This window comes from Oryctolagus cuniculus, chromosome 11 (genome assembly GCF_051225735.1).
Source record: "Oryctolagus cuniculus isolate XC-2025 breed Fujian yellow rabbit chromosome 11, ASM5122573v1, whole genome shotgun sequence".
Lineage (NCBI taxonomy): Eukaryota > Metazoa > Chordata > Mammalia > Lagomorpha > Leporidae > Oryctolagus > Oryctolagus cuniculus.
Genome location: NC_142877.1, coordinates 117325290 through 117338030, shown reverse-complemented (window position 1 = coordinate 117338030; position 12741 = coordinate 117325290). Strand labels below are relative to the sequence as shown.

The window sequence follows — 12741 nt, the reverse complement described above, 5'->3', positions numbered from 1 at the left end:
TGCACACTGGACCCTAGTCAGCCTACATCCATCTACTGGCTGCTTTCTACACAGACGGTGTTAGAGACAACTAGGGAAAATCTACGTGCAACCCCTTCCTACGTGTCACTATCAGGCATGTCTACAGTGGGCTGTGTAAGTAGTGCTTACTCTTTAAGGCAGAGGATGACCTGTTTTCTTTGCAAAGACAAAAGGCCTTTCAAAAACCCTATTAACAGTTAACACAACTTTGTACAAATTGATGGATTTGGTTAGAAATCACTTCATTATCAATTTCTCCCCAACATAAATATAACAAAAAGCACTTACTAGAAGTCATTCCTGGTTGTGGCTGTCCCATGTTAGGCCCTGGATTCATAGAAACTGGCACCATGCCTGCATTTGGAAGCATGTTCTGTTTCTGTAATCTAGTCCTTCGTTTTTCTTCTAATTCTTTTTGTATCTTATAGATCTTCTCAGCTAGAAGGTGGTAGTATTCCGCCTTTTTGGATTTTTGAAATAACAGATAAGGACAAAACATGAATTACCACCAGAAAACAGAAAAACTAAATCAAAGGCAGATATTAGTTTCATTTAAACAATAGGTAGAAACTAAAAATGGGAAGAAATTAATCCATTTTCCAAATATGAGCTCATATTTATAGAATAATCAAGTGATCATCAGTTTTACTAGGAACCTACACATTAAAATGAGACCTCTTTCAAAGCAGGTTTTATAAAACATATGTTGTCAATTTACAGAACATGGAAAGAACATGTTACATTTTGAAGTAATGCCAATTTAGAAAAGAAAGTTAAAATGATGTACAGAAACTAAAATATTCTTTATGTACTATATTCGAGTGAAAACAGCACCGGGCTGGTAACAACAGCTCTGCTACTTTCTGATTTGACGGAAGGACAACCCAGATGAAGTGCCATAGAACTGCACTGAAGTGAGGGGAAAAACCCAAGGTTTTTGATAACAATCACCTAAGAAACTGCTAACTATACGCAGAGACAGTGAGAGAGGACAGCTGGAAAATGCTGCTTACATGTGCTAGGGATGAAGAGTAACCATGAGGGGTAATTAAGTATCTAAAGCAGACCCATTCCTGACCATCAACATGTAAAGAACAACCAGATGCTCACTCGATTATTTGCAGATTCGTACATGTCCCCTTCCACCTTCCGAGCATATGCCACCAGGTTTTCCATCCGTCTGTCCTTTAAAGCAGCAGGATCCGGAGTGGGAAATATGGCTTGAACTCTAGGAATGGAAAATGCAACCACTGTAATACAATGCCAGCTTCACATTCAATCATAGAAATGTATACTACTTTAAACGATTTCTCAATTAGTGTTTTCCCAATTCTACACACTGGATACAATGAGTACAAGAAAAGTAACAGAGGGTGACAAGTCAACACCAAAAATGAAAACTGTCTTCTTGTGATAAAGGATTTTCCTGATCACAATCTAAAAAGTAACTCCATGAAGATATTCTTTGGTCCCTGTTACTCTAGATGTATAGAAAAAATTATTCTGTGCTACATAAATTTATTCAACTTTTAAAAGTAACAACTAAGCCTCCAAAAATTTTCTTAAAGACTTATTTTACTTACTGGAAAACAGAACGACAAAAACAGAGGGAGAGACAGAAGTCTTCCATTCTCTGGTACACACACCAAAGGGCCACAAATAGGACTGTGCCAGGCTGAAGCCAGGCGCTCCATCCGGGTCTCCCACATAGGTGGCAGGGACCCAAGTACTTGAAGCGTCTCCGCTGCTTTCCAAGGCGCATTAGCAGGGAACTGAATAGGAAGCAGAGAAGCCAGCAGCTGGGACCTGAATCAGTATTCTGATTGGCGATGTCAGTGTTGCAGGTGGCAGCTTAACCCATTGCACCACAATGCTGCCACCCAAAATTGTAAAGAACAATAACTTGAAGCAAAGGGACTAGAAATGCCTCTCTGGCCATACCACCTTAAACGTATCCACTCTTCTGATCTCAGAAGCTAAGCAGGGTTGGGCCTGGTTAGTACTTAGAAGAAATCATGATTTTGCTAGATTCAAGGTTAACAGTCTAACAACTTCTATAATTTGCAACAATGACAAATGTGAGAGAAGGCATTTAGAATAGTGCAGATAACTCATGTCCACCACAGGCGTTATCAGGGTTTCACATACAGCTTCTTGCCAATACTGGCCCTAGGAGCCAGTGGTGATGGCTCGGGTAATTAGGATCCTGTCACCCCTGTGATGGGCTAGAATTCATGTTCACAGTTCCTGGCTCTGACCCTAAGCCCAGGTCTGTCCCTGTGAACTCTGGGGAGTAAATCGGCAGTGGAGTCAGGAGTCAGGAGCCAGGTGCTTCTCTTGGTCTCCCATGCGGGTGCAGGGCCCAAACACTTGGGCCATCCTCCCCTGCACTCCCGGGCCACAGCAGAGGGCTGGACTGGAAGAGGAGCAACCGGGACAGAATCCGGCGCCCCTACCGGGACTAGAACCTGGGATGCCGGCGCCGCAGGCGGAGGATTAGCCTAGTGAGCTGCCGCGCCGGTCCTTAATTTATCTTAAAAATAAATAAAGCGGCCGGCGCCACGGCTCACTAGGCTAATCCTCCACCTAGTGGCGCTGGCACACCGGGTTCTAGTCCAGGTCAGGGCGCCGGATTCTTTCCCGGTTGCCTCTTCCAGGCCAGCTCTCTGCTGTAGCCAGGGAAGGCAGTGAAGGATGGCCCAAGTGCTTGGGCCCTGCACCCCATGGGAGACCACGAGAAGCACTTGGCTCCTGCCTTCGGATCAGCGTGGCGTGCCAGCCGTGGCGGCCATTGGAGGGTGAACCAACGGCAAAAGGAAGACCTTTCTCTCGGTCTCTCTCTCTCACTAGCCACTCTGCCTGCCAAAAAATAAATAAATAAATAAATAAATAAATAAATAAATAAATAAATAAAGCAAGCAACAGAGAGGAGCTCATGTTGCAGAGTAGGCTGACTTGCACGCGGCAGTGGAATTCCATATTAAAATTTCATTTAGCGTCTAGCTACTCCACTACTGATCCAGCTCTCTGCTAATGAGCCTGGGAAAACAGCAGCAGATTTCCCAATTACTGGAACCCCTGACACCCACATGGGAGACCCAGATGTGGATGGAGTTCCTGGGTCCTGGATGCAGCCTGGTCTAGTTCTGTCTTCGCCATTTGGGGAGTGAACAAAAAGACAGACGATCTCTTTGACTCTCCCTCTCTACCTTTCAAATCAATAAATCTTTTTTTTTTTTTTTTTTAAAGAAGTCACCTATCCCACCTTTATTTAATTTCTAAAAAAGACTTTTGGCCAGCGCTGCGGCTCACTAGGCTAATCCTCTGCTGCAGCACTGGCACCCCGGGTTCTAGTCCTGGTTGGGGCGCCGGATCCTGTTCTGGTTGCTCCTCTTCCAGTCCAGCTCTCTGCTGTGGCCCGGGAGTGCAGTGGAGGATGGCCCAAGTGTTTGGGCCCTGCACCCACATGGGAGACCAGGAAGAAGCATTTGGCTCCTGGCTTCGGATCAACGCAGCACGCCAGCCGTAACAGCCACTTGGGGGGGTGAACCAACGGAAAAGGAAGACCTTTGTCTGTCTGTCTCTAACTCTGCCTGTCCAAAAAAAAAAAAAAGACTTATATTTGGGGCTGGCACCATGGCATAGTAGGTTAAGTCTCTGCCTGTGGTGCTGGCATCCCATTTGGGCTCCAGTTTGTGTCCTGGCTACTCTACTTCCTATGCAATTCCCTGCTAATGGCCTGGGAGAGCAGTGGAAGACGGCCCAAGTGCTTGGGCCTCTACACTTGTGTGGGATACTGGAGAAGCTCCTGGCTTCAGATTGGCCCAGCTCTGGCTGTTGCGGTCGTTTGGGGGAGTGAACCAGCGGATGTAGACTTCTCTTGGCCGGCGCCGAGGCTCAATGGGCTAATCCTCCGCCTTGCAGTGCCGGCACACCAGGTTCTAGTCCCGGTTGGGGCACCATATTCTGTCCCGGTTGCCCCTCTTCTAGGCCAGCTCTCTGCTATGGCCCGGGAGTGCAGTGGAAGATGGCCCAAGTGCTTGGGCCCTGCACCCCATGGGAGACCAGGAGAAGCACCTGGCTCCTGGCTTTGGATCAGCGTGGTGCGCCGGCCGCAGCAGCCATTGTGGGGTGAACCAACGGTAAAGGAAGACCTTTCTCTCTCTCTGTCCACTCTGCCTGCCAAAAAAAAAAAAAAAAAAAAAGACTTCTCTGTCTTTCCCTGTAACTCTACCTCTCAAATAAATAAAATCTTAAAAAAAAACCAAACAAACCAAAACACACAAACCAGGAAATAAGACTGACAAATGTGATATTTTAAAGGCACTAATTTTATTATCTGATCACGTAATATTCAATTGTGTACCATCTGAAGCAACCATATAGAGAAGATATAAATGGAAATTCAAAATATTTGAGGACCTGGAATTGTGGCATAGAGTGGTAAAGATGCCACATGCAACATGGGCACCAGTTCATGTCCTGGCTGCTCCACTTCCCATCCAGCTCCCTGCTGATGGCCTGGGAAAAGCAGAGGAAGATGGCCCAAATGTTTGGATCCCTGTCACCACATGGGAGACCCAGATGAAGCTCATCGTTTCTGGCTGTTGTGGCCAGCTAGGGAGTAAACTAATGGATGCAAGCTCTCTAACTCTAACTTTCAAATCAATCAATCAATCAAAAATATCCAAAAACCAAAACAGATGGAACAAAGGAGTATCTGCTGTTAAGTGAAGGCAAGAGAAGATTGCTTTCTCTAAGAAAAAATGCTGAAGGGTAAATCTTGCAATCATCAGGGACTAAGCCCTACTATATGATCCTGGGTACATTTCATTTTCCACTTCACATATCCTCCCCCTTCATCTGACAACCACTCTGTACAGCGAGCAAGATGGAGTTTCTGAGATATAGTACTCGGTATACATCAACTCACAACAAAGAGTACAGAAAATATTTCATAAACACATTTGGAGGATCAGAACACCACATGAGACCACCCTACCAGATTCACCCTGGTAAAAGAATAAAACTACCAGGAATAAAACAGAAGACAATGGGAACATTGCCATGTTTTAATGAAGTAGGCCTGAATTTCCTTATGAAATATGAGCTTATAGGGAATGACACTAAAAATCAACAATTTTACTCAATACCTTAATTACAGGCACTACGCAGAATAGATCATCAACTGTTAAACCTTGGAAGATTCTACAAATGATAGTGAGAAGAAAGGATGAGGAGTAAGAAGTAGAGAACGGGAAGCACGAACGACACAACAGTAGACAAGCTATACAGGAACTGGTAATATTGCTCTGGTGCCCACATGCATACTGGAGGCATGCTGACATGACAACGCTTTATGAGACAACCCCACTATCTTACAGTTTATGAACAAGATGATTTCGAAGATCCTGAGTTATGTCTTCATGCCACTGTTTCCGAATACCAGTACTTGATGGTTGAGCTGCTGTTGGCATAGGACCCAGGGAGGCCACGCTGGCATTTTCATTCATCAATTGGCTTTAAAAAGGAGTCATAATTTTAGCAAAGCAGAGTTGAGATGTCACAATGCAACTGACAGTGATTACTGTACTCTGTTTACACAAAGGAGTCTGCAAGGTGGGGAAGTGTGTGACCAGACCGCCACAGAATTACATATGTATCTGTACCTTTGTGAGGGCAGGAGTTGTTACTCTGCACCGAAGGGAGGATGAAGTCTTAACCAACCTCTATCACACTAACCTGTCATTTTGACACAGCATTATCTCACAGAAACCCTGGAAAATTCTTAACATTGGGATAGGGCAAATTCACTTTCTATGCAGCTATAATCTTGCAACTTCCTGTTATATTTGGTACCCTGTAGGTTACCCAAGGTAACTGATACAACTTCAAATAATAAAAAAATGTAAACAGGGCATTTTTTAACTAAGCACTGAAATGTGACTCAGGACACAAACCAAGTTGATACTTACTTCTGAGAATTTATGGCTGAATGCAACATGGAGTCAGAAAGAAGATTTGGTGCTTGAACGCCTACACCTCCATTGACTCCCATAGGGCTAGCATCTAAGTCAAAACAATGAAATACAAAAGTAAACAAAATCACTACCATCAACACCATAAACAAAGAGACAAATTACAAATAAGAAAAACTGGCAATACATACAAGAAAATAATCACTAGTAGCATAAACTAGTAGCAACAAATATAAAAAGGCTAATATGTAAAGTAACCTTACAAACCAGTGAGAATCCACACGAAAAAGAAATAGGTAATTCACATAAAAACAAAGTGCTTTCAAAGAAATTCAAGTATCCTTAAATAAAAGCAAAACTTACAATAGCAATTTTTCATGTACAAAAGTTTTCAAAACTTGAAAGGTAATACTGTAAAATGATGCCTTTACAAGAATGTGAGAGAAGAATCACCTTCAACCAAAATGCAGGGATGTATAAACCCACAAATGGCTGGGAAGACTACTTGGCAAGAGCTAACAACAAAAATATTCAGATATTTTTCCACCTCTGATCATTTATCTTCAATGGGTACAGGTTGACTATGTATGTATGTATGATTTTAAAAGGAACATTAAAAACTAGAACCAAAATTATTTAGCAAGCTGATTCATGTATGCATATCCTTTTATTAACACAGGAAATTTATGTAAGGACCTAAGAGCCTAGGAATGGTACACCCCCCAGGATGAAATGAGAAGCAATGCTTCAGTTAAAACATTAAAAAAAAGTTTGTTCCTTTTAAAAAATTTATTTGAAAGGGAGACACAAATGCCCACAATGGCTAGGACTGGACTATGGAATAAGCTGGGAGCTGGGAATTTAATCCAGGTTCCCTACATAGTGGTGAGGAGTCCATTACTTGAACCATCACTGCTACCACCCAGGGCCTGCACTATCAGAGCCAGTTACTCTCAGTTGAGAAAACATGGACATCTTAACCTCTAGGCCAAATCCTTGCGTCAGGAGAAATTTCTATTGAATATTCCTTCAAAATGGCTTGAATATATACTCCATGTACATATCTTACTTTTTCAATTAATAATCTAAGTATTGTTTCTTTTCCTAATTTTATGATTTTTATTCCCATGCAAAGTTAAAACAATCTTGACAGATAATATCAACGCAGCAGAGTCTTTCCCCTTCTACTTTTTGCCTCTGAAGTTCTCCTGGCTTGCTTCATCCTAATCTTGCACTTCTTTGGCTGTTTCTTGAGGTCCTTTTCTCCTTATACAGGTCATGCCTTGCAAGGCTGCCTGAGTTCATTTTTCTTTTCATAATCAAAGAATTCTAAATCATGCCAAGCCAGCTGTCTTCCACTGCCACCACCAAAATGGGTTCTGAATCTAAATACAAAGAAGACATCTGGTGTGCTCTTGTACATTTAGCTAGTCTTGCTTGAATTTCCATCTAAGGCACTGCTGTTTTCCCAATGACCATTTGCTTCCCCCAAAGTAGTTGGCTTGTCATGAATATCCTTGTCTGGACAGTTACAGTGTCATTCATGATGACAGTTGAAGATCATGCAGCCAGGAAGCAAAAAATTAAAAAAAAAAAAAAATTCAACAAAAAACATTCTATTTCTTTAAGAACTAAAAATGGGGAGTTGTTTGACTTGGGGTTAAGCCAGTGGTTGGTTATGTAGTTTCTATCACATACTGTAGTACCTGGGTTTGACTCCTAGCTCGACTACCAATTTCAACTTTACTGGCTTATGTGCACCCTGGGAGTCAGCAGCTGACGGGTGCAAGGTCACTGCCACCCATGTGCAATACCTGGATTGACTTCCTGGCTTCTGGCTTTGGCAACACCAGCCCCAGGGGGTTGGGAACACTTGGGAAGTGAAAGAGTGGATGGGAACCCTGTCTGTGCCTCAAACAAAACAAAACCAAAAAAATGGTAACAGTCTAAAAAAACCAATAGCCATCTTCAAAGTAAATCAGCTTTTCATGTTAAAAATTTTTTTGATACAGAGAGGCAGAAGCAGAGAGACAGACAGATTTTCCATCCACTGATTCACTCCCAAAATGGACGTTTCAGCCAGAGCTGAGGTGTTCAGAAGCCAGAAACCATTTCAGGTCTCCCACGCGGGTGCAGGAGCCCAAGCACTTGGGCCATCTTCTACTGCTTTCCCAGACCATAGCAGAGAGCTGGATTGGAAGAGGAGCAGCAGGGAACAGAACTGGCACTCATGAGATGCCAGCACTGCAGCTATGCTTACAGCTCCCCCACCCCCGTTACTTCAGTGAACAAATAAAATTCCCACTGAGGTGCAAACAAAGGGAAATGCTGCTGTCTTTCTCCACTGAACTCAGGAAATGCTCAGGAAGAGCTTTCCTTCCGATGTTATCAGACCAGCTCTCTAATGACACCTGGAAGTGGTCTTTCTGCAACAGAACTGTGTTGTCCAGAATCCTGTATTTGTCACACTTAATACTTGACACATAGAAAATAGGTTTCATTGATGGCAAAAATGGTAATGCAATGAGATAAAAGATGACACTATATGCAGCTGCTTATCTTACCACCTCTTTTGAAGGCATGAAAACATGGCAAAACAATTATCTTTATCTGCAGGTCCATTTACTGACTGGAAGTATGGTTCAATCATAACTTGAGTACACTGGCTAGTATTTAAAACCCTAAGAGTGAGCATTCACTTCAGAATATAAAAATACAGGTGTGGTCCTGCTAGACATTCAGAAAAAAAACTGAAGAAAAGAATTCATGGCACCTAATAATCAGAAAGAGAACACAGTTTGCTTCCTAAGTCCTAGGAGGTAACCCAATCCAGAGAAATCTTTATAGAATAACTGAGATCAGGGGCAGGTGCTGGGACACAGCTTGATATGCCCGCGTATTATACAGCAGTGTCTGGGTTCTGATCCAGCTTTCTGCCAGTGTACAGCCTAGGAGGTAGAAAGTGACAGTGTATGGGGCTGGCTCTGTGGCATAGTGGGTAAAGCCACTACCTGCAGTGCCAGCATCTCATATGGGCACTGGTTCAAGTCCTGGCTAATCTACTTCCCATCTAGCTCCCTGCTAATGTGCCTGAGAGGCAGTGGAGGATGGTCCAGGCGCTCTGGCCCCTGCACTCATATGGGAGACTGGGAGAAAGCTCCTGGTTCCGGACAGGCCCAGTTCCGGCCATTTTGGCCACTTGGGCAGTGAACCAGCAGGTGGAAGGCCTCTGTCTCTCTGCCACTCAAATAAATCATCATTATTCAAAAAAACTAATAGCGCAGATATATTGGGGCCATACGGAAGATCAGATTGAATTCTGGATTCTCAGTTTTGGCCTGCTCAACTTCAGATGTTGTAGGCATTTGGGGATGGAAGACTGGTGTCTCGCTCTGTCTTTCAAATAAAATGAAAATAGAAGAATTTGAGTATCTGTAATAAAAACAATTTCTAAAAAGACTAAATGAGTCCCAATAAATGTTTATATTGAAATCTAACAAATTTGATGACAGAGACAGCATCCTGATGACCTGTCTTAAAAAATGCTTAATCTGGATCTAATTATAAAGAAGCCATAAGACAAATTCACACTGTGGAATAATCTACAGGACTCATCAAAAGTCAGTGTGCTGGGGCCAGTGCTGCGGTGCAGCGAGTTGAAGCCCTGGCCTGTGGCGCTGGCGTCCCATGTGGGCACCAGTTCAGGTCCCAGCCACTCCACTTCTGATCCAGCTCTCTGCTATGGCCTGGGAAGGCAGTGAAGGATGGTCCTTTGGGCCCGTGCACCACTGTGGGAGCCTATCCTGGCTTCAGATTGGCTCTGCTCTAGCCGTTGTGGTCATCTGGAGAGTGAACCAGCAGATGGAGGACCTCTCTTTCTTTCTGGCTCTACCTCTCTATGTAACTCTTTCAAATAAATACAATGGATCTTAAAAAAAAAAGTCAATACACGGATATGGGTGTTGTGGCACAGCAGGTTAAGCTATTGCTTGCAATGCCAGCAATGCCAGATCATGGGTGTAGTCCTGGCTACTTCACTCTGATCCAGCTCACTACTAATCCTCATGGAAAAGCAGTGCTAGATGGCCCAAGTGCTTGGGCCCCTGTGCCTCTGTGGGAGATCCTGATGCAACTTGTGGCTCATGCCCAGATGTTGCGGCCATCTAGGGGGTGGTGAACCAGCAAATAAAAGATCCTGCACTCCTGTTCCCCTCTTCTAACTCTACCTTTCAAACAAACAAATAAATAAATCTTAGAAAAAAAGTCAGTGCATGGTGAACAAAGAAAGGCAAGATGATTTCTAGATTAGGAGACAAAATAAAAAAAAAACCAAGGTTGACCTTTGGGGCTAAGTGGAGAAATCTAAATTCAGCACATACATTACATGATATCACTGAAGGAAATTATGTTGTAATTATAGAAAAGAATGTCCTTATAATGAGATAGGTGCTGAAGCAGCAGTGAGGAGTCACAAAGACCCAAGTCCACATAGAGATGTGAAAAAAATGTAATAATATCAGCACATCTAGCTATGTACAGGGTCTATACTGGACTACTCCCATTTTTTAGAAAGGTCTAAAAATTTCAAGATAAAATTCCTGAGAAACAATTTATTCATGTGTTAGAAATAGGAAGTAGAGGGGCCGGCGTGGTGTAGTGGGTAAGGCTGCTGCCTGCAGTGCTGACATCCCATATGGGTGCTGGTATGAGTGCCGGCTGCCCCACTTTTAATCCAGCTCTCTGCTATGGCCTGGGAAAGCAGTTTAAGATGGCTCAAGTCCTTGGGCCAGTACAATGTGGGAGACCCAGAAGAAACTCCTGGCTCCTGGCTTTGGATAGGCACAGCTCTGGCCATTGCGGCCATCTGGGGAGTGAACCAGTGGATGGAAGACCCCCCCCTCCCCCGCCCCGCCTCTGCCTCTCTGTAACTCTGCCCTTCAAGTAAATAAAAAATCTTTATATATAGGAAAAGAAAGAAATGGGGAATAGATACACCATAATACCATCTTTCCTTAAATCTGCCTTGACCTAAGATTTTAAATCACAGTTGGGATATATACACACATGTTTTTTTAATGGCCTTAATTTTGGGATGAATTTTCTTCCCAGATTTCTAATTAGATATCCAGTCCTTTCTGTTGCTAGTGTTGTGGAGAATCCGGTCCCCTGACTGGGACTAGAACCCAGTGTGCCGGCACTGCAAGGCGGAGGATTAGCCTAGTGAGCCGCGGCGCTGGCCATGAGAACTACTTTCCTGACACCAGCATCTCATATGGGGGCTGGTTTGCATCCAGATGCTTCACTTCCAATCCAGCTCCCTGCTTCTGCAATCAGCAGAAGATGGCCCAAGTGCTTGCGCCCCTGATACTCAATGTGGGACACCCAGATAAAGCTCCTGGCTCCTGGTTTCAGCCTGGCCCAGTCCTGGCTATTGCAGCCATCTGGGGAGTAATCAGCAGAGAGATCTGTCTCTCTCCCTTTGTATAACTCTTTAAAAATAAATAAATACCATTACATTAAAATACAGTTGGGGGCTGCCAACGTGCTACAGTCAGTTCAGCTGCTTGTAACACCACAGTCCCATACTGAAGGGCCAGGATGAGTCCCAGCTGCTCTGCTTCCAATCTGGTGTCTGAGTACTTGGATTCCTACCACCCACTTGTGAGTAGATGGAGTTTCTGGCTCCTGGCTTCGGTCTGGATCAGCCAACCATGGCTGTTGCAGTCATCTGGGGAGTGAACCAGTAGACAGAAGATTCTCTCTCTCTTTCTGACTTTCCCTGTCATTCTGCCTTTCAAATAAATTTTTTTAAAGATTCATTTATTTATTTGAAAGACAGAATTAGAGAGGGAGACAGAAGGAGAGACAGGTGGGGGAGGAGGGCACCTTTCATCTGCTGTTTCATACCCAAATGGTTCCACTGGCCAGGGCTGGGCAAGGCTGAAGCCAGGAGCTACACCCAGTCTACCGTGTGGGTGCAAGGGCTCAAGCACTTGCGCCATCTTCTGCTGCTTTCCCAGGCTATTAGCAGGGAGAAGAATTTGAAGTGGAGCAGCCAGGACGCCAACCAGCACTACCCTTAACCTGCTGTGCCACAGGTTAGCACTGTGCCACAGTGCTGGTCCCTGAAATGAACTTATCTTTTAAAAGAAATTAAAAAAAAAAAAACAAAAACAAAAACAAAAAACAGGGGCTGGCGATGTGGCGTAGCAGGTAAAGCCACTGCCTATGCAGCACCTGCATCCCATATGGGCACCAGAGTCCCGGCTGCTCCACTTCTGATCCAGCTCCTGCTAATGTGCCTGGGAAAGCAGCAAAGATGGCCCAAGTTCTTGGGCCCCTGCACTCAAGTAGGAAACCTGAATAAAGCGCCTGGCTCCAGCCTGGCCCAGCCCCAGCTGTTGCGGCCATTTGGGGAGGGAACCAGTGGATAGAAGATCTCTCTTTCTGCCTTTGCCTCCCCTTCTTTGTAACTCTTTCAAATAAATGATTAAAAATAAATAAATAAAAAACTATGGTTCCCTCATCGCAGATTTAATTCTACAAATTGAAAATAACACATAAAAAATTCCAGCACTGAACATGTACACTTTTTTCCTTGTCATCATTCCCTATAAAACAATATTACCACTATTTACATTGTATTAAGTATTCTAAGTCATCAGAGATGATTAAAAGAATATGGAGTATGATTTAAGCAGTTTATCTACAAATGCATAATGTTATATAACGGACTTGAGTA

The 12741-nt window shown here is 43.8% G+C and overlaps 1 protein-coding gene across 1 annotated transcript in view; it reads right to left on the bottom strand.

Moving 5' to 3' along the window:
• The window catches only part of EP300 (EP300 lysine acetyltransferase), an 88258-nt gene that overhangs the window by 29811 nt on the left and 45706 nt on the right, over positions 1 to 12741 (bottom strand). Inside the window, exons 7-10 of the mRNA XM_002721395.6 lie at positions 5997 to 6090; positions 5404 to 5541; positions 1132 to 1249; positions 310 to 481 (exon numbers count right to left, since the gene is read on the bottom strand). Of these exons, the coding sequence (XP_002721441.2) occupies positions 310 to 481; positions 1132 to 1249; positions 5404 to 5541; positions 5997 to 6090 (522 nt within the window). The remainder of the gene's footprint in view (positions 1 to 309; positions 482 to 1131; positions 1250 to 5403; positions 5542 to 5996; positions 6091 to 12741) is intronic.